Source organism: Peromyscus maniculatus, chromosome 10 (assembly GCF_049852395.1).
Source record: "Peromyscus maniculatus bairdii isolate BWxNUB_F1_BW_parent chromosome 10, HU_Pman_BW_mat_3.1, whole genome shotgun sequence".
NCBI classification, from domain to species: Eukaryota; Metazoa; Chordata; class Mammalia; order Rodentia; family Cricetidae; genus Peromyscus; species Peromyscus maniculatus.
Window position 1 is genome coordinate 100115106 of NC_134861.1, and position 22002 is coordinate 100137107.

Consider the following 22002-nt stretch of genomic DNA (forward strand, 5'->3'; position numbering starts at 1 on the left):
GCCACGTGGCAAGGTATAGATTTATGGAAATGGATTAATTTAAGATATAAGAACAGTTAGCAAGAAGTCTGCCACGGCCATACAGTTTGTAAGCAATATAAGTCTCTGTGTTTACTCGGTTGAGTCTGAGCAGCTGTGGGACTGGTGGGTGACAGAGATTTGTCCTGACTGTGGGCAAGGCAGGAAAACTCTAGCTACAGTGAATGTGTGTGTGTGTGTGTGTGTGTGTGTGTGTGTGTGTGTGTGTGTGTGTAATAAAACATAAATAAAAATAAAATCCTTCAAAGGACATAGCTGTGTGGAAGTCCTTTTATATCCAATTCTTTTGGAAGAGCATGTCCATTTAAATGGGCTCCTCCACCTTAATTATGAAAGAGGACACATATTGCCAAAAGGACTGTAGCTAAGAATGAAATGTTATTGGGTTTAAGATTCTTTTTCTTTCTCCTCTAATTAAAAATATTTTACTGACTGAGCTATCTACCTATACCTCTTCCTTTTTTCTTTTGTTTTTGGATACAGGGTTTCTCTGTGTGTATCCCTGGCTGTCCTAGAACTTGCTCTGTAAACCAGGCTGGCCTTGAGCTAAAGAGGTCCACCTGCCTCTGCCTCCTGAATGCTGGGATTAAAGGCGTGCTGGGATTAAAGGCATGCGCCACATCACAATGGTGTTGTGTTGTGTTCCCAATATATTGTGCACCCTAATAAAGTTTATCCGAGGAGAAGAGGACAAAGCCAGCCACTATAGTAAACATAGAGGGCAGGCAATGGTAGCACACACCTTTAATCTTATTACTCGGGACGCAGAGATCCATCTGGATCTCTGTGAGTTCAAGGCCACACTGGGAACAGAGCCAGGCATGGTGGTACATACTTTTAATCCCAGAACTAACCATAGAGGTCTGGAGGTCTGTACAGATAGACAGGAAGTGACAGAGCTGGGCAGGAGGAGGAAGTGCTGTAGCTGGGCAGAGAGGAAATGAGAAAACAGAATAGAAAGGCATATAGGCGTGGGTATACAGGAAGTAGGTCTCTTTGGAGACTGGGGTGAGGTTGTCTGTGGCTTGTCCTATTCCTCTGATCTCTCAGTTTTTCACCCCAATATCTGGCTCAGGGTTTTATTAATAAGACCATTTATCAATTCGTCTTACACACCACCACTGCCTGGCACCACCACTGCCCAGCACCCCTTTGGGGATTTATATTTTGAGACAGGGTTTCTCTAAATTGTCCAGGCTAGCCTTCAGCATATGGTCCTTCTGCCTCTGCCTCCTGAGTACTGAAATTACCAGCCTTCACCCATATCTGGCTATAGTGAAAATTTTTAGAGTTGATCATATTACTCATGTGAAGACATGAAATTAATCTTAATATTCAAATGGTATGTTAGAGCATCATCAAATGTTGATTAATTTGTGTATCACTCAAATTGTATAATATTAGTAAGTTCCTTAGTCATTCCATGTTAATATCCTTTTCTTTTACAGGAAAATATCCTTTATGTTTATAAATGTTATACAGTTTATAGTTAAATGGCGAGCATATAGGAGATTATAGTGGGTCTGTACTAGACATCATTTTTATAAATGGTAATGTATATTTTTTCTTTTTTGACAGATTTTAAGATGGGTTATATCTACTTATGAGGTTTCCTTGATCAGTCATGCATGACACTTACTGATCATTAAAGTTCTTATGTATCAGGGACACTTGCCTCAGTCTGGGAGGAAGGGACTGGACCTGCCTGGACTGAGTCTACCAGGTTGATCGCAGTCCTCAGGGGAGGCTTTGCCCTGGAGGAGGTGGGAATGGGGGGTGAGCTGGGGGTAAGGGGAAGGGGTGGGAGGGGGGAGAATAGGGGAACCCGTGGCTGATATGTAGAACTGAATGGTGTTGTAAAATAAAATAAATAACATTTTAAAAAAATTTTTAAAAAGTTCTTATGTTAGTCTTATTAAGAAAGATGTTGAACTGAGCATGGTGGTGCGGCCTTTAATCCCAGCACTCAGGAGGCAGAGGCAGGCAGATCTCTGTGAGTTCGAGGCCAGCCTGGTCTACAAAGTGAGTTCTAGGAAGGCACAAAACTATACAGAGAAACCCTGTTTCGAAAAAACAACAACAACAAAAAACAAACAAAAAAACCTTCAAAAACAAAACAAAACAAAAAGATGTTGATCTTAAGTCTGACTGTGTAAGACGCAGGCTCCAGTAAGAGAGCTAGTAAACCTTTGAGATAGGCAGCACATAGTGAGTGCAGTATTTCAGCTGTTAAAGCAAGATGCTGATTTTTGCTGGTTTAAATTATAATCTCTTCCAAGGGAAAATTACATTTGTTTTTTAAAAATTTATTTTATGTGTATGAGTGTTTTGCCTGCATTTATATCTGTGCACCACATGTGTCCATGCCCATGGAGGCCAGAAGAGGGCATCAGATCCCGTGGAGTTCCAGATGGTTGTGAGCCACCATAGAGAACTAGGAGTCAAGCCTGGGCCCTCTGGAAGAACATATACTGGTTTTAATCACTAAGCCGTCTCTCCAACTCCTACATATTTTTAAATTTTCTTTTTTTTCTTCTCCCTCTGTCCCTCCTTTCCTTTCTTCCTTCCTCCCTTCCTAGTTTTGAGGCAGGATGTCATGTGGCCCAGGCCGGCTTTAAACTGACAACACTCCACATGCTGGGAGAGTGGACTTGAACTCCTGATCGTGTTTGTGTGTGTGTGTGTGTGTGTGTGTGTGTGTGTGTGTGTGTGTGTGTGTGTGTGTTTCATGTACACAGAGGCCAGAAGAGGATGTTGGACCTCCTAGAGCTAAAGTTACAGGCAGTTGTAAGCTGCCAAGATGTAGGTGCTGGGAACCCAAACTTGAGTCCTCTGGGAGAAGAGATTCTTCACCACTAAAGCCACTTCTCTGTCCCCTTGAATGTCGTTTTTAAAGAAGCATTTAATAATTTCTTTTTCTGTTTTTCATAAGTAAGGTTTGAAGCCAAGGTTTTGTGCAGGCTAAGTATGTGTTTTATCACCAAACTGTATCCCAAATCCTTCTTATTTTTCATATTGAGACAGGATCTCACTAAGTTCCCCAGGCAACTCAAGTTCATGATCCTCCTGCCTCAGCCTCCAAGACATGATGTCATTCTTCTTACGGCTGAATAATGCTCCTTTGTGCATATTTCCACATCATCTTTATCCATCAGCCTGTGGATAAGCACTTACTGATTCCATACTTTGGCTATTGTGAATAGTGTCGGGACAAGCATAGGTCTGCAATGATCCCCACTATATGCTGACTTGAGAAGTGAGAGAGCTCAGGAATATGGTAGTTCTATTTGTAGTTTTTTGTTTGTTTGTTTGTTTTGTTTTTTTTTGTTTTTCAAGACAGGGTTTCTCTGTGTAGTTTTGCGCCTGTCCTGGAACTCACTTGGTAGCCCAGGCTGGCCTCAAACTCACAGAGATCCGCCTGCCTCTACCTCCCAAGTGCTGGGATTAAAGGCGTGCACCACCACCACCACCACCACCACCACCACCACCACCACCCAGCTGTTTTGTTTTTTTGAGGAAGCTTCAAGTGGATTTTGAAGGACATACTAATTAACATTCCAACTAGCAGGCGTAAGGGCTCCTTTCTTCCTCAGCCATTCTGACTCAGTGAGCTAAAATGGCAAAGCAATTTTTCTTTGTTTTTGTGCTTTTTTTTTTTTTTTTTTGATAAGGAATTACAGGCCAGCCTGGGATATATACGACCTTATGTAACCATGGTTGCATTGAGCTCCTGATAGGCCTGCCTCAACCTTGCCAAGAGCAGGGATGATAGGCATGCACCACCATGCCTAGCTCTTTCTTTAAAAATGTAGTGGTGATTTTCGTTTTTCTAATTTTATTTATGTGCATGCGTTTATGTCTGCATGTCAGTGTGTGCATGGGCACTCAGTGCCCATGGAGGCGAGAAGGCCTCAGGTCCTCCAGAGCTAGGGTTGCGGGCGTTTGCAGCCCCCAGTGTGGGTGCTGGCCGTCAGTCTCAGGCCTCTGCGAGAGCAGCGAGCTCTCTTGACCCATGAGCCGTCTCTCCAGCCCACGGTCTACACTTTCCTGATGTCTGGATATGGATGGCTGGTAAATTTTCCTGTAGTCACCAGCCTCCTGCCTCCTCTCCTGAAAAGTGTCTTCACTCTTCTTCAGTTCATTTCTCCAGTTATGGCATGTAAATAGAAAAGCATATATAGAATTGTTCATTTTAGATGTTATACATTTTTTAAATATTTTTTAAAAAAGATGTATCTATGTCAGCATATATGCATATGTGTGTATGTGCCCCTGTGTACACACAAAGGCCTGGAGAGCCTTGGATCCTTGGCGTTACAAGCATCCATGGGCCACCCAGGTTGTTCCGTGAGTGCTGGGATCTGAACTCTGGTTTTCATGAATGAGAGCAAGTGCCCTCAACCTGCCGAGCCATCGCTCCAGCAATAGGCATTTTATTCATTTAGTTTTTAAAAATCTACTCTGGATATTAATTCCTGTATGATAAACAGGTATCTTTTGTTAATTATTTCCTTTGGTATGTAGAAGCCTTTAAGTTTTAAATGATCTCATTTGTCCTTTTCTATTACCACCTCTTGAGTGACTGGAGTCCTCTTAAGAAAGTCATTGTCTATGTTTCAAGCTGGAAGGTCTGGCCTGTTTCCCACACCTGGCTTCAATTTAACTTTTCCAAAATTATACTATCTATCATATATATATATTGAGGGGGGGGAGTTTTAAGCTGTAAGGATTTTTGCTCTCTCAGGACTTCAGCATCCTGGACCATGTCTTTTGGAGATTAGGACCAGCTTGTCAGCAGCAATGGACTGGGCTTATTTGCCAGCTGGACTAGAGTGGAGGAGGCATGGGAAGATGGTGTTGTGTGCCTCTCAGGTGTCTGACTCTGTTCACGTTTACTAGATCCTCAGCAAAAGACACCAGTTTCCTCTGCTAAGGATCCAATCCCCCCCAAAGCGGCAGAAAATGTATTTAAGTGGCAAGAGATTCCTTCTGGATTTCCTGACATCTCCGTCTCTCCCTTAAACATGGTGCACGAAGTTCCCCCCACCTCTGACTCACAGACTGTGGTCCAAGTAAGTTTAGTGTGTGTGTGAGAGGGGGGGGAGGTTAGAGGGAGAGAGAGAGGGAGAGGGAGGGAGGGAGGGAGGGAGGGAGGGAGGGAGAATATGTGTGTGTGTGAATGTATGTCACATGCCTGGGTTACCCTGGAGGATAGAAGAAGGCATAAAATCCCCTGAAGCTGGAGTTACAGGCAGTTTTGAGCCTGATGTGAGTGCTGAACACTTGTCTATATGCATGTTGAAGACAAAGACCTAGACTATTAACCAAATTTTATAGATTTCTTAAGTAGAATTTGAACCATTTTAGTATCTTGATAGTATTGCTATTAAAAGCTGTCTAGTTTGACCCAGGTTTTGTAGTATAGTCCTGTGGTGCTAACAAGTTTGAGGGAGCCTGGACTACAGAAAAAGCAACAGGCAAAACAACAGGCAAAACAAGTGACCCATAGTTACACTGGTGGTTTTTGTTTTTCTTTTAATGTAGCAATTACAATTGTACATAGATTTTTGTTTTGTTTTGAGACAAAATCTTACTATTAGTAGGCCTTTTTCTAGAATCCTCACTCCTGCCTCAAGCCTGCCAACATTGTGGTCATGCCACCATACCTGGCATATATCGTTTGCACTTTAAAATTGTATACCCCAGCTAATTTCCTGTACTCAGAGACACTATTGGTATAACTATGACTTTGATTTTCCATCTTTGGTTTGTCTTTAAGATTTGTGCCAGATTGTTCTCTGGATGTGGGAAGGGACATCAGAGCTCTTTGTTCTGTCTGTAAAGAGGGAATTAACCTCTACTAATATGTATATGTGGACTGATGGCAGTGTGTGAAAATCCTCTCATAGGACCCTGGGTCAGTGATTGTTTTTGTCAATGGATGGCACCTCCTTGAGGGTCACTTCTTGTTGGACTGTTCTTCAGGTCACAAAGGGTGTGAAGAGGAGAGCAGACACAACAACCCCTACTGCGTCCATAGTTAAAGCAAGTAGCAAGTCTCCCCCCACCTTTGGGGAAGCCAAGCCCGGGACTGTGCTGGTAAAGGAGAACATACTGAAGAACGTTTTGCCAGACTCTCAGCAACAACACAGAGTTTTCAAAACGGTCAAAGTAACTGAGCAATTAAAGTACTGCAGTGAGATTCTTAAGGAAATGCTTGCCAAGAAACATTTGCCGTATGCATGGCCCTTCTATAACCCTGTGGATGCTGATGCTTTGGGACTCCACAACTACTATGACATTGTCAAAAATCCCATGGATCTTGGAACTATCAAGGTAAAATACTGCCTGAGTGGAAAGAGCTTTCTTTTCTTTTCTTGGTGGTAGAAGTGTTTCGTCATTGCAAAGAAAGCTAATCTAATACCCAGAAAATTGTGAAGAAAATTACATCACCAGAATTGTAGCACCTGAAGTGGATCATCTTTTCATTTTTCCTGTAACCACATCCATCTTACAGGCCAGTGGGGATCGAACTAGGTTCCTCAGCCTTGCACAGCACCTCCTCAGCCCTGGTTCTCTTCTAAAGCACAGTGTTGTTTCATCATTTTTATCAACATAGTAAAGTTTGTTAACATGTTACTAAACTTTGTGTTTGCCCTTATTTCTTGTATTCTGCTGTCCCCCTCTGAATTTGTTGTTAGTTGACATCCAAACTCAGTAGTCATTCTTTAAGGATTTGTAGAGAACAAATTTAATTTATATTTAGAAGAATCATGAATGATTCTTTAACTGACTATAGAATTCAGAATGACAGTCATTTTCTCTCAACACTTGGAGGACATCCCACCATCTATCTGCTGTTAAGAAACTTGTCATTCCTTTGCATATAGTGTGTCTTCCTCTCTCTAGCTGGTTCCAGTTTATCCATCTTGTACTGGAAATTATCCCTTTTCAGTCTGAGGAGCCATGTCACAAGTTTGTCATCATTATGTCTTAAAATAGTACTTTTTACTTTTGCACAAGTGCAAACTCAGACCCAGAGGTTAAAGAGTAGCATCTGGTCAGGTGGTGGTAGTGCACACCTTTAATCTCAGCACTCAGGAGGCAGAGACAGGCTGAATTCTGTGAGTCCGAGGCCAGCCTGGTTCACAGAGCAAGTTTCAGGACAGCCAGGGCTACACAGAGAAATCCTGTCTCAAAAAACAAACAGACAAAACAATAGCCATACGTTGAGATAAATAGGAGTTTGTAGTTATATGGTGTTTCAAGTGGAGAAAGTAACTTGTAGAATGGATAGGAGGTAAAAAAACAATTCAGAACAGGACCTTTGTATGAACTTGTATGTACGAAGGATGTAAGGGAAACCTGGGTCTTAAGCTGCTGTAGAGACTCAAAGAAGTCATTCAACACGAGTCATGGCCTTACATTAGGGTTTTGTGAGCTGTGTACACATGGGTCAGAGGCTGTTAGAGGACTCCAGGAACAGGAAGATGTCGACTTTAATTTATCTCTGAAATCATTCTCAATGGTCACTGATGTGGTTGGAAGAAAATTAGGTTCTTGGGGATGGAGAGATGCCTCAGTGGTTAAAAGCACTTGCTGCTCTTGCAAAGGACCTGGGTTCAGTTCCCGGCAACAACATAGTGGTTTACAGCTGTCTTTAACTGTAGTTCCCAGAGGCCCAGTGCCTTCTTCTGGTCTCCTTGGAACCCAGGCATGCACATGGTACACCAATATACATGCAAGAAAGACAGCTATATACATAATAAAGTTTTAAAAGAAAATTAACCAGGCATGGTGGTGCACACCTTCAATCCTAACACTATCTATAATGTCTATTCTACATCTCACCCTCTTCATGCAGCCACCTGAGCCTGTAACCATGTCCCTGTCACTCTTCAGACTGCTTTTAACATCTGTTCATTGCTTGCTTACTGTAAAACTTCCCAGCCAAGACAGTCTGGAAACACTGTTTCCCATCCATTGTGTCTTGAATGCCTTGTTCACTTTCTTTACTTGTGAACATTAGTTGATTTCTTTTCCAGGTGTAAAATTGGATAATATAGCACAGTGTTTGTGATATTTGTTAAAAAAAAAAAAAAAAAGGTAAATGTCCTCCCTCTTCCCCTCCCTCCTCCCTCCCCTCCCTCTCCCCTCCCTCCTTTCTGTTTGCTTTCTGGTTAGCATATAAAGAAATGGGCTCCTGTCACTTTTTGCTTTGTTCATTTGTTTGTACGGTTTCATGTAGCCTAGGCTGACCTCAAACTTGCTGTATAACTGAGAGGGACTTTGAACTCTTGAGCCTCCTGATTCTACCTCTCAAGAGCTGAGTTTACACACATGTACATCATGTTGGCCATGACATTTTCAGACACGTATACAGACATGTGTACTTTGTTCTTACTTGTCATCCATGGCTTCTGTTTTACCCTCCCCTTGATTCCCTCTTTGCTTTCACACACTATGCATCCCATTACCCTCTAGTGGTGCCTTTCTGCATCCTCTGCTTCCTTTCTGCTTTCCCATTGTACATATGCACACAAATGGACACAAATTTACATCTAGATTCCTCATGTAAGAGAAAACATTGTCTTTCTGAGTCTGTCTTATTTCACTTAACATAATCTCCCTATAAAATTTACAATTTCATTCCTCTTTAGAGCTGAATAAAATTCCATTATGTGTGTGCCACATTTTCATCAGTCATCCATAGATGACCATCTCAGGTGGTTTCACATCTTGTCCATCATGCGCAGAATATCAATAATGGTGAGTGTGCGAGTGTCTGTGGGATGCTGGTGTACAGTCCTTTGCAGACTTACTCACATGTTGGCCATGTTCTCTTTTTTGTTTTTTGTGGACACTCCATACTGACATCCAGAGACCCTATACCAATCTACATTTCCACCAGCAATGTATAAGAGTTGCTATTTCCCTGTATGTTTCTCAGCATATGCTGTTTGTTTTCTTGATAATAGCCAGTCTGACTAGGGTAAGATAGAAGATCCATGCAGTTTTAGTTTTACTTTCTCAGATAGATAAGGACATTGAACACTTTCAAATATTTATTGGCCATTTGGTTTTCTTGCTTTAAGAACTGTACATTAAATTCACTAGTCTGTTTGTTTTAGATGTTTTAAACGTGTTTTGCATGCATGTGTGTGTGGGAGAGTATATAGATTCTAGCACTAACCCTCTGTCTAGCAGCCTAGTGTATGGTTGGCAAGGTTTTCTTCCATCCCATAGGGTGTCTTCACTCTGCAGGCGGCTCCCTTTTCTTCAGAGCTTTCTGATACCACACAGTGCAAATGACCCATTCTTGCTTTCCCCCTATTGAGCTGTTGGAGTGCTTTTTCCAGAATGCTGTTTATGGTTATGTTATGAAGGAAAACACACACATACACACACACACACACACACACACACACGCTTTCCTTCTCTGTGAATTCATTATTGGTGTGCTAGAAAAGCTACTGGTTTTATATGTCACTTCTGTATCCTGCTGCATTGCTTACAGTGTTGATGAGGCCTGGAGGTTTTCTGAAAGAGTCTCTGACCCTCACTTCCCTACTTGTACCTTGCTTGTTTACTTCTCTGCTCTTACTGCTCTAGCTAAGGTTCAAGTACTATGTTGAATAAGAATGAAAAGAATGTGTTCCCTTGTCTCCTTCCTAATTTTATTGGAAATTCATTCATTCCCCATGTAGTATAAAGCTGGTTGTAGGTCTGTGGTATCTTTTGGGGGGGTTGTTTGTTTGTTTTGTTTTTTCGAGACAGAAACCCTGTGTAGTTTTGGTGCCTGTCCTGGATCTTGCTCTGTAGACCAGGCTGGCCTCGAACTCACAGAGATCCACCTGGCTCTGCCTCCCAAGTGTGGAAATTAAAGGCGTGTGTCACCACTGCCCAGCTGGTCTGTTGTATCTTAAATGTTGGGTGTCATCCCTCCCTTCTTAGAGTCTTCTGGGATTTTACCATGAAAGAATGTAGACCTTTGTCCAAGGTGTTTCTCTCTCTTGAGATGGTCATATGAAGTCTTCATCCTTTTCACTTTCTATCTCTTGAGATAATGATATGGCATCTTCATCCTTTTCACTTTTTCCTGGGTTGCTGGCCTTCCTCTCCAGGTCTGTGATTGACTTCATTATTCCTGTTATTGTGTCTTCCTCAAGGTGACTGATCTTTTTCACTAGTAAACTTTTGAAATCTTCATGCAGTGTTTGACTCCTTTCAGTGTCTTTGAATTCAGCAGCTAAGGAAAGTTACACAGTTTCTGGAGACATCACCTTGCTCTCTGCTGGTTTCATGAGAGTGTGTGTTTCTGTGTGTTGTGTTGTACATCTGTTTCTTTTATGTCTCGAGTTGAATTTTTTTCCTAGTGAACAGTTGCCCTTTAGGGCTCAATTAATCCCTACACCACTAGGACAGGAGAAAATGACTTTTAAATATGAAATATAGAAGTACAGTGAAAATTGATTAAAGATCATAATATATCATTGATAGTCAGGAAACAAAACATGGCAAAGCTAATACACAGTATGCTTAAAGTTAAAACAATAATTAAATGTGAAAATGGCTGGTGAATGAGGCTATGGAGGGACAGAGGAAGTGGAGAAACAGAGGCAAGGGTAAGGAGGGGGAGGATGTTGTGAAGGAGAAAAGTACACATTAGGGGAAAATAAAAAATGGAAAAATTACTCGATAACAAGAAAACAAATAACAGTTACATAATGTGAGTGGCATAGAAAATAAGAACATCAAAGGGTTTTTTTTTAATAAATCAGGTAAGATCAGTCCTATTGGAAGCATAATAGGAAAAAGAGAGAAGGGGGAACTAGTAATTTTTAAAAAGGTAACAAAATTAGATAATTGTGTGAAAATGAATTTAAAAATGAAGGCTTGTCCTGAAAATTAAAACCATAGGGATAAAGGGCTTAGCAGGTAAACTTGTGACCTGAGTTTGACTCCTGGGACACACCCAGAAGAGGGGCAACTGACTCCACAAAGGACTCACGGCACACAGGCGTGCGCAGGGGTGGAGAGGCAAAGCAAGAATGGTTGGCTTCCCCCCGACTGTTGGAAACTGGAGACGCCAGCGATATCCAGGGCAGGTCAGCTGACTCTGTGGACTCTGCACTGGACTCGTGCTGTGTCCCTCATCTTAGCATCTTCCTGTCTTTGTGCGTCGGGGTCTCCGATGCCAAACTGAACACTGTAGTCTGTGCACGGGGCACGTTGTCCTACTCTCTGGGACTCCCAGTTCCTAGTCCATGGGTGGCTAGTGTTCTGACCCAAGAGTTTCCTCCAAGTGCGCTGGGAGAAGGCAAAGCAACCAGTGCTGGGATCCGCAAAGACGGGCCTGCCTCCATTTTCAAAATGCGCAAGCATTAGTCACCTGCTAGAGGGATGTGGCTGCAGATACCAGAGTTGTCCAGTGTGGCTGCAGAGTTCTTGGACCAGATACATGGACCTCATGGCAGACAGGTGGCTCCACAGGTTAATCTACTCGTTGACCTCAGGCTCAGGCGTATCAGCTCCAGTTATTTTTAGTTGATGAGGTCTTCTCCAGGGACCTAAGAAGGTGCTATCATTCTCTATACTTCACTGCCAAGTCGAGTCTCCTGCTGCTTGCACTCCTAGTCAGTATATTAGCCACCTGTTGTCCATGACAGCTTCCTAGACTTGTCTCTCACATTACAGCTACAACAGATTGAATTTAGGCTCTAATAGGACCTAGGCCACAGCCCTCTGAGCCAAAGGATTTCTCTCCCACAGCTGACCCCGCCTGCCTAAAAGGTCACTGTCTCAGCAAGGGCCACAGTTAGATTTGAGGCTTGTGAGGGCTGTGGGTAGAACCTGCCCAGCATCTTTCTTGCTGGGGCTACCTGACTTATCTTTTGGATGTGGCTTCTGCTTCTTCTTCCCTAACCAGGGAACCATAGTTTGTGTTTGCCTTGGCTTCTTTTTGCTGTGTTGCTCATCTGCTTCTCCAGTGTTCAGCTGCCTTATCATTCCGTTTTTTTATTTTTGAAAGTTCTTCCCCTCTTTGGAATGAAATCTAGTTTTTTATTCTCCTGACACTCACAGAGGGAAACTGCTAGTTCACCATCTTACCCAGAAGTTGAAAGTATTTTCTCTGTGTTATTTTTCTGCATTTCCCTGTATGTCTAAATTATTTCATGTGAATTGACTTTAGTTGTTTGTGAATCCTTCTGATTTTTCCTTAAATAGGGGAAAATGGACAACCAAGAATATAAGGATGCATATGAATTTGCTGCAGATGTCAGATTAATGTTTATGAATTGCTACAAATACAATCCTCCAGATCACGAAGTCGTGGCAATGGCTAGAATGCTTCAGGTGAGGCTTCACTCACCGAGAGTGCTTTCCTCTGAGCATAAGTTATATTTTCTGAACCATATCAAGAGACAAAGGATGCCTCTGTCCTTAAGTGGTACTAAATAATTTACAAATGACTTATTAAACTGTGGAGGTTTATCCTTTGAGTTATAACCTTTAGTAGCACATTTTTTTTTAATGACGTTTCCTACTTTGCAGAAGAAACAAATGAATAGTTAGTGAGAGAGGACAGTCGGTTCCTTGTAGTATCAAATGAGCACCCATCCTGCTTTAGAAAAGGGCCCAGTCTTAAGTCACTGAAAGGTAGACTATATATTACATGGCTTACCTTAACTACCCAGCCCGTGAACAAAGTTTCCCTTGATAATGTGAGCAGTTGATACTGCTGAGAAATGAGAAGGACATTCGCTGAAACAGACAGACAGACAGACACACAGACAGACAAAATCGTTATCTTACATTTCTTCTGGTGTCTTAGAAGTCTGCCCCAGACACATCAGTGTGTGTACTTTTAAAGCATTCTTGTTGCACTAATCAGAAATGGAGTAAACCAACCAGGTGGCTCATGTCTACAATCCCAGCACTCTGGAGGTGGGCAGGAGGATTTCGAGTTCCAGGCTAGCCTGGGCTACATGATGAATTCCAGGCTAGCCTGAACATGGTGAAACTCTGTCTCAAAATAAACCAAAAAAATGTGAACAGGCTAATTTTCCATTATAGGATGTTTTTGAAATGCATTTTGCCAAGATTCCTGATGAACCTGTTGAGTATATGCATGCATATCACCTTCCAACAAACAGTGCAAAAGCCCTCAGTAGAGAAAGCAGCAGCGAGGCCTCCTCGGGAAACTACTCTTCTGAAGATTCTGAGGATGAACGAGTGCAGCATCTCGCCAAGCTTCAGGAGCAGGTGGCCGAATGTGACGCAAGTGTTGATGGTCCCTGAGCTGCAGTCTGTGATGCAGTCCTTGTAGACGTTCAGCTGTGACATTTAAGTCACTTCGTGTCTATAGCCTCAGTTATGTTCTGGCGTATTTGCCATGTTAAATATTTCTTGCTCAAATATCTATATGCTCTTCAATCCTAGAGCCACACCTCTTCCTCCTCCTCTTTGAAACTGTCTTGTGTGCCCTGGCTTGTCACGAGCTTCTGATCCTTCTGCCTCTACCTCTCCAGTGCTGGAACATGTGTGCGCCATGATGCCTGGGGTTCTTCACAGTACTGCTGTTTGCGTTCCTAGTCGGGCGTTGGTTCTTACTGACATCTTAGGATATAATGTGGGACCTTTTATAAGTGAGATCATTTGCTACTTTCTGTGATAAAACTAGCTTTTTTCTGAGGTCATGCCTGAAGACTGGGACTGGAGAGATGGCTCGGCAGTTCCAAGCCCTGGCCGTTCTTCCAGAGGACCTGAGTTCGGTTCCCAGCACCTGTCTCAGGCTGCTCACAACCACCTGTAATTCTAGCTCCAAAGGGATCCAGTGCCTCTGGCCTCCAAAGGCACTTGCATATATGTGACCACACACACAATTATTTTTAAAAAATCTTTTGAAAGGAACCTTAACACCTAGAAATGTTAACTGTTCTTGGGCTGTATTAGTTTTATTACCATGCTATTTACTTATTTGTAATTTTGGATTCAAATACAGGACCTCGCACAGGGTAGGAAGGTGCTGTGTTATTGAGCTATGTTTTCAGCCCTCCTGGACCAGTTTTAGAGGATAAATTTTTAGGTTGAGCATAAGATAGTGTTTGAAGTTTTGTGAACACTCTTTAAAACACTGGACTTCTAAAATGAAGCAAAGTCCTGAAGGAAATAGAACATGAAATGAATTTCACAAAGGCTGGGCATAACTTTGGAGTACCATATTTTTCTAGTGTCTTTAATCGTTTAGATCCATGAATGCTTCAAGGTTTTTGTTTGTTTGTTTTTTCCTTTCCCAGCTTAATGCCGTTCATCAGCAGCTACAAGTTCTGTCCCAAGTTCCCTTACGTAAGCTAAAGAGAAAGAATGAGAAGTCTAAAAGGGCACTAAAAAGAAAAAAGGTTAACAACAGAGATGAAAATCCAAAGAAAAAGCCCAATCAAATGAAACAAAAGGAAAAGCCCAAGAGCAAGTAAGTACATTTGATGGGAACTGATTTTGCTACAAGGGTGGCATTTATTTTTAGCCTATGCGAAACCCCTGGGTTCCATCCCCCTACCTAGATTAATTGATTAAGATGAAACGAATGTATAATTTTGTTACAGTCAACCAAAAAAGAAGAAGCCACTTTTGAAATCTGAAGATGAAGACAACGCAAAGCCCATGAACTATGATGAGAAAAGGCAGCTGAGTCTGGACATAAACAAACTTCCTGGGGAGAAGCTTGGGCGCATAGTTCATATAATACAGTCAAGGGAGCCTTCCCTGAGAAACTCCAACCCAGACGAGATCGAGATCGACTTCGAGACTCTGAAGGCGTCAACACTCAGAGAGCTGGAGAAGTACGTCCTCGCCTGCCTGCGGAAGCGGTCGCTGAAGCCCCACGGTAGGCCAGGCCCCGCCCCGCTAGGCCCCGCCCTGCCAGGCCCCGCCCCGCCCCAGGCCCCGCCCCGCCCCAGGCCCCGCCCCGCCCCACCCCGCCAGGCCCCGCCCCACCCCGCCAGGCCCCGCCCCACCCCGCCAGGCCCCGCCCCGCCCCAGGTCCAGCCCCGCCCCAGGCCCCGCCCCAGGCCCCGCCCCGCGCTCACGGCTGCTCATCTCTCTCACAGCGAAGAAGGTGGTCAGGTCCAAAGAAGAGCTCCATTCCCAGAAGAAGCTGGAGCTGGAGAGGCGGTTGCTGGACGTCAACAATCAGCTGAATTGTAGGAAACGGCAAACAAAACGTCCAGCAAAAGGTAGGTGGCGGTTTCTCAGTGCCCTCCTGTGACCTCTGACCGGTGTTAACGCTCCCCTGTTTTGCAGCGGAGAAACCGCAGCCCCCGCCGCCCCCGCCGCCGCCGCCCCCGGAGCTGGTGAGCGGGTCCCGGCTGAGCGACAGCAGCAGTAGCAGCTGCAGCAGCAGCAGCTCGGGGTCCGCGAGCAGCAGCAGCGACTCGAGCTCCTCCGACAGCAGCGATTCGGAACCAGGTTAGCCGGCCCCTAGGCGCCCGCCGCGGTGGGGGGAGTGGCCTGTCCCTGTAGAGTATTCAGAAGGAGGACCTGTGCTTTGGGTGCCATGATCCTTATGAAAACGCGTGAGACGCATTACACTTTCCTTAAAAGAGATAATGTGTGAAAGGAAACGTCGTAGATAGATATATAGGACGTGACTTGCAGGTCTGTCGTGCTGTCGTGTGTGGTGGCTTACTTCGGGCAGGGTGGTCTCCTAGGAAGTGTACTAGATTTAAAAGCAGAGTGCTGCTTTAGTACTTCTTTTTAGATACTGAAAACGTTGTTTGGGATACCTCAGTGTGTTCCCAGTGCACTCCGGGTCACTCTAATGTTGTAAAGTATGTCCTGTTTGGACACCGATTTCTGAGTTGAACTGTCATTTTGAATTAAGCCACTCGTCCCAAAATTTGCAGAGCATATTTTTTCACTTTATGTGTTTCTTAACTATAGAACTTTAGCTTTCATCTATAGGAAAATAGATGGACGTACTATATTCTCTTGTCCAGCTTGTCTGTTGTGTTGAACCAGGTCGTTCCTATTTTGTTTGTCTTCCATGACTAGTTACGTAGCTGGCATGTGATCACTGCCCACCCTACCAAGATGCTGGCTGACAGTGCTGTTCTATTTTAACCAAACAGCAGATGCAGAATACAGGGCACTTTCTTCTCTAAAATTTGCTTTATTGTAAATGAGATGTTTCTTGTGAGGTTAAGTCCTCCTTTTTAATTAAAAAGAACCCTACAGAAACTCTTGCTAGAGAAGTTGCTGGCATTTGCGAAGACATGCTTTCTGTAGTCCACAGTCAGGGTCTGCTGGCTTGCAGGAACTCTGTCTTCCTTTGGTTCTGTTTCTTTTGCTTTTCTGTGGAGCTAACTGCTACATTTGGTTTTCACATTTCTGAGTACATAGTGGTAAACAATTTTGTAAAATTCAAAAGAATTTTTACTTTGATTAGAATTTGTCATTCTAATACAGTTTAAAAATCATTTAGAGCTCTTATTATGAGGTATTTCTTATATTTGACTTCTGAACATAAAACAATACTGGAAAAAAATCCAAGTTGCATTTAGAACTTTAAATTGTAACAATTTACAATTGTAATTTTATCAAATAAAGCATTTGTGACCTAATAAGTTACAGCACTTTGTCTTTTATTTGTAGGATAAAACTATTATTATATTAGTTTGAATTATTTAACTTTAAAAATTCAATAGATATTTTGAGTGTTAGAAAAATACTACATATAGTTTTTTGATGTAGTACTTTAATATTTAGAATACCTTCTTTCCTTCCTTCTTACTTTTTTTGCCCGGCTCACTATGTAGCCTGACCTTGCTTTCTAGAGCAGATTGGACTTGAACTCAGCAATCTTGCCTCTGCCTCCCAAATACTGCAATTACAGGCATGCTGTACCACACCAACTCTTAATAGAATTTCTTAGTATGTTACTTGATGAGAAGAAAATGTTTATCATCAGCCATATGTTCTTAAAATGGTATAATATTTTTTCTAACTTTTTAACAGAACATCTCATCCTCAGAATTATAATCTTAAAACATTGCTGAATTTGCGTTTTATGACCAGCATTCATGGTTGATGTCATGTTTCTCAAAGAGTTTTTGTTTTGTTCTGTGGTGTAGAGACTAAGGCTAGTTGTACTTTTACATACAAAGCAAGGACTTGGGGCTGGGCTATGTCCTCACTGAGTTTGCTGGGTTGGTCTGGAACTTACTGTAGCCCAGGCCATTCTTGAACTTACAAAACAATTTTGTAAAATTGAACAGAATTTTTACTTTGGTTAGAATTTCTCATTCTAGGGCTGGAGAGATGGCTCAGAGGTTAAGCACACTGGCTGCTCTTCCAGAGGTCCTGAGTTCAATTCCCAGCAACCACATGGTGGCTCACAGCTATCTATAATGACTTCTGGTGCCCTCTTCTGGTATGCAGGCATACATGCAGGCAGAACACAGTATACATAATAAATAAATAAATCTTTAAAAAAAAAAAAGAATTTCTCATTCTAATGCATTTTTAAACCATTTTGAGCTCTAATTATGAAGTATTTCTTATATTTGACTTCTAAGCATAAAATGATACTAGAAAAAATCCAAGTTGCATTTATGACCCCAAGGAGTGAAGTCATGGTCCTACACCTGTAGACTGACCTAGAAACTGTCTAAATATGTATATTATTAAAATAAAAGCAGCAAATTCTCTCCCCTCCCTTGGTGCTGAAGATTGAACTCGGCTCTTACATACCAGGCAAGCAATTTAAACACTGAGCTGTATGTATACCTCAGCTCCATTTTTTAAATTTATTTTCAGACCATCTTAGGAATCATGTGACTTGTTACGTTGAGATGTTTGTCTTCTCAGTGGATACTGTAAATTGTCTTTTGCTGTTGCTTGAGATGGAATCTCACTGTGTAGCCCAGGATAGACTCAAACTCTTGTCACTCCTCTAACAGCCTCCTGGGTGCTGGGGTCACAGGCATGTGTTGCTACACCTGGCTCTTGAAATTTTAATTATTTTTGAATATACAGTCTATCCACTTTATTGAGGGAACACCCTGTTTAAGTGTATTATAAATTGCAAAGTCTAAAGTGGGAAGAAATTACATCTTTGCTTTCAATAAGCAAATTAAGAATAGAATCTTTTAATACTTTAATACTAATATGAATATTTAATGCTGATACTAAATATTTTAAAATGGCATAAGGCTTCTTAATTGCTAGTGTGTAAACTAAAAACATTTTTACTTCCCAGAGAATAACAATAAAATTTTTTTTAGCAGGGTTGTAAATTGTAGAGAAAAAAATAAGGCAGACCACATTAATGCAATGTTTTTGTAAAAATAATCAAAGCACCTCTGTTCTTGATTGAGGTAGCCGTCTCAAACACTAGATGGCAAACATGCCAACTTTCATTGTTTGGTGGAAATAGGTTTTTTACCTCCCCAAAGGTAAAAGTCAGGTGTATTAACAAAACATCTAATAAAAGTCAAGCCAGGCACAGTGGCACACACTTGTAATCCCAGCACTCAGGACGCTGAGGCAGGAGTGCTGAGTTTAAGGCCAGCATGGACTAGTAATGAGACCTTGTCTCAAAAAAAATTACCTGACAATATCAGTAAGGTTTTATATGGTTTGTTTAGAATGGTTACCGTTGAATGTCCTGATCCCGAGAGTCTCGGTCACAGAAGCAGCTTTGCTGAAGGTGGCAAAGTATGGTGGCATGCATACTTTTCTTATTAAGCTAATCCTTACTTTTTAATTTATCTACCTTTTAATACTTGTCATACTGGATTTTTAAAATTTTATTAGCATATGTTAATTATACTTCATAATGGGTTTATTATGACATTTTCATGCATGTGTATATTTTGATTATACTCACCACCACTTTCTTGTGTCCCTCTCCTGCTCCTCTTCCCAACTGTCCCTTCCATGTGTGCGTGTGCATGAGTGTGTGCATGAGTGTGTGTGTGTTCCCCTGTGTGTGCATGCGTGTGCGAGTGTTCCTCCCAGTGAGTTTGTGTTCGAGTGTGTGTGTCCCACTGAGTGTCATTGAGGGTGAAAGTTTACCCTCAAAAAAAAAAAAAAAAGCATGAGTCCCTTACTGGTGATTACCCCTGAGGAAAAGTCTCTTCCCAGTGAAAGGCAGGGCCCCACAGCTCCTTCCCCTCCACGGCAGGGTATCAATGGGCTCAAGGCTGTGGCAGTTTCTTCTTAGGTTATTTCAGACACTTGACTATAGGCAATTTTGTTTTGTTTCCTGTAGTTAGTCATAGTTTTTAGGACTTTAGGTGTCTGGGTCAGGTCCAATTCCTCTTCTGATTCCAAGTTCCTGTTCTTGCTGCCCTGTGGGTTTGCTCCTCAGCAGTAGAATGCTGTTTAGGCGTGGCAGACATTTTAAAGGTAATGAATGTCCTAGTTAGGGTTTCTGTTGCTGTGATGAGACACCATAACCAAAGCAGCTTGGGGAGGAAAGGGTTTATTCAGCTTACACCTCCACATCATAGTCCATCATTAAAAGAAGTCAGGACAGGAACTCAAACAGGGCAGGAACCTGGAGGCAGGAGCTGATGCAGAGACCATGGAGGGGTGCTGCTTACTGTCTTGCTCCCCATGGCTTGCTCAGCCTGCTTTCTTATAGAACCCAGGACTAGCAGCCCAGAGATGGCCTCACCCACAATGGGCTGGGCCCTCCCTCATCAATTACTAATTAAGAAAATACTCTCCAGGTCTGCCTAATCCCAGTCTTATGAGGGTTATTTATTTTCTCAGTTGAGGCTCCCTCCTCTCAGGTGACTGTAGCTTGGGTCAGATTAACATAAAACTAACCAACACAGGTAATATTGAAAACCACATGAGTGTTATAAGTAGCTTTAAAGCTGTTTGTTCTGAATCACCCAAAGAGCTACTGCCCATTATTATGACTTCAGTTTGTACATTTTTTAAAAACATACTCATTTCTTACTTGGTTAAGCAGGACTAATTAATTACACAGTAGAGTACAGATTTCTAAGAAATGTCTGTTGAAAAATCTAGGAGAGTAATTTAATTATCATTTCAAGCAAGATATTAAATCTGTTTCAAGATAAGACTTGCTAAAGAAGTCTTAAATCCTTCTAAAATAAACTTGAGAACCTGTGGGCCAAAGGTAGTTCTTCATTACAATGTGATTTGATCATTTACATTTTCTTTTTGACTGACATCAGCATCTGCAAACCGTCATGTACAGATAAATCAAGAACATTTATTAAACATCGGTATAAATATAAACCCTTTAAATTTATGTTTCGTATCTGTCGAAGTGTCAGATTCAAGACACAGATGAGGCTTGAAAGTCAAGTCAGTCCTGCACAGCCTGCGCTGTCGTCTGCATTGGTGCTCTTGTCCTGCACAGCCTGCGCTGTCTGCATTGGTGCTCTTGTCCTGCACAGCCTGCGCTGTCTGCATTGGTGCTCTTGTCCTGCACAGCCTGCGCTGTCTGCATTGGTGCTCTTGTGGGAGCTGTTACAGCAGTTCTGAGACTCAGCAAGCTGTTTGAGTGACATGATAAAGAGGAATATAGTTAGTTGCCTTTGTCCTGTGACTTCATCAAATTATTGAGACAAACAGTCCTATGGCTGAGCTCCTTGACCACTTCGGCCAGGCTGGGTTGTGAAGGGCAGGAGTGCCAGAACTCAGGGTGCTGGGCCCCTTCGAACTGCATGAGACCCTGGCTCAAAAGTTAAACAAAAATAAATAAAACACTAGTGCTTCTGTTTGGAACCATATAGAAAACAATCCAAGAAACTGTGTAAGCGTAAGCTCAAATTCTTAGTGTAAAGTAGAATGTTTGAACCATGTTTAATGTGATTGATATACAGTTAACACAAAGCAACTCCATAGTAATAACATTAGTTCTATCTTTTGTCAGTGATTTCAAAGTAGGAATAATGTAATTTATCACTTCACTGCCATTGAGGTTTTCTGCAGAAGCACAAAGAATATGATTGTATTTCTCTCAATTAAAGTCTTTTGATTTAAAGGACTAGAAGGGTATAGAAAGATAAAAGCCAAGGATGCAGGCTTGGTACAATAAAATAAAAATAGATTCATACACTGAGGTCTATATTGAAGTTGGACCTTGCAATAATCATTTCTGTCCTGTGCATTTTCTATTTTTTCTACACAAGCTATGTCTTCCCAGATAAATATATTATCTGTAATAGTACTTCTCAATCATGGCAGTGTTAGAATGAAAGGCCTGTAAGCTTTTGATAATACTGTGTCTGAATCTGAATTGGAATGGACAAGGGAAACAGGTATGCATAGTCTTAAAAATATACCGGGTTGGGGTGGTACAGCTACAGTAATGACTCAGCAGTTTAGAGCAGTGGCTGCTCTTTCCGAGGACCTGGGTTCAGTTCCCAGGACCCACGTGTGGCTCACAACCATCTGTAATTCCAGAGGATCTGATGTCCTCTTCTGGCCTATGCAGGCACCAGGCTCACATGTCACACATATGTAAAATACTGGCAAATAGTCATTCACAAGAAATAACTAAATGTCAAGGCTTCTAAGGTCCTGTCCTGTTTGAGAATACCTCTTCTGTGGCTGCCCCTCTTCTACACAAGTTGAAAGACTCGTTGTAAAAGGAGCAAGTTTTTATGACTGGTTTATTTAATGTTACGGAAACACTACAAGGGAAATAGCCAAAGGTTCTTAAAGAGACCGAATTGCTTCTGCAGGACCAGTTGTGGGGTTTGTAAACCGTAGAGTGTGGTCTGGGCAATACCTTTGGACAGATCCTCCCATACCTCAGGGCCCGCTGCTGTCCCTGTAGACGCCGACGAAGCTGCCACACAAACAGTGCAGCCACTTCCGTGGACTGTTAGAGTGGGACGTGGTTTCTCTAATCTCATACATTTTGGTAATTACTTCTTGTGTGTGTGACATCATGTTCATGTTTTGCATTGTAGT

At 42.2% G+C, this 22002-nt stretch overlaps 1 protein-coding gene across 34 annotated transcripts in view; it reads left to right on the plus strand.

Annotated features, from left to right (window-relative positions):
- Brdt (bromodomain testis associated) overlaps positions 1-22002 on the plus strand; it is a 58133-nt gene that overhangs the window by 16599 nt on the left and 19532 nt on the right. For 27 of the 34 annotated variants that reach the window (XM_076546905.1, XM_016004353.3, XM_016004358.3 and 24 more), the window contains 8 exons: positions 4939-5111; positions 6025-6375; positions 12268-12396; positions 13117-13305; positions 14340-14512; positions 14646-14926; positions 15150-15275; positions 15343-15507. In XM_076546905.1, coding sequence (XP_076403020.1) covers positions 4939-5111; positions 6025-6375; positions 12268-12396; positions 13117-13305; positions 14340-14512; positions 14646-14926; positions 15150-15275; positions 15343-15507 — 1587 coding nt within the window. The remainder of the gene's footprint in view (positions 1-4938; positions 5112-6024; positions 6376-12267; positions 12397-13116; positions 13306-14339; positions 14513-14645; positions 14927-15149; positions 15276-15342; positions 15508-22002) is intronic. The other 7 variants (XM_076546920.1, XM_076546922.1, XM_076546924.1 and 4 more) reach the window with 1 other exon arrangement.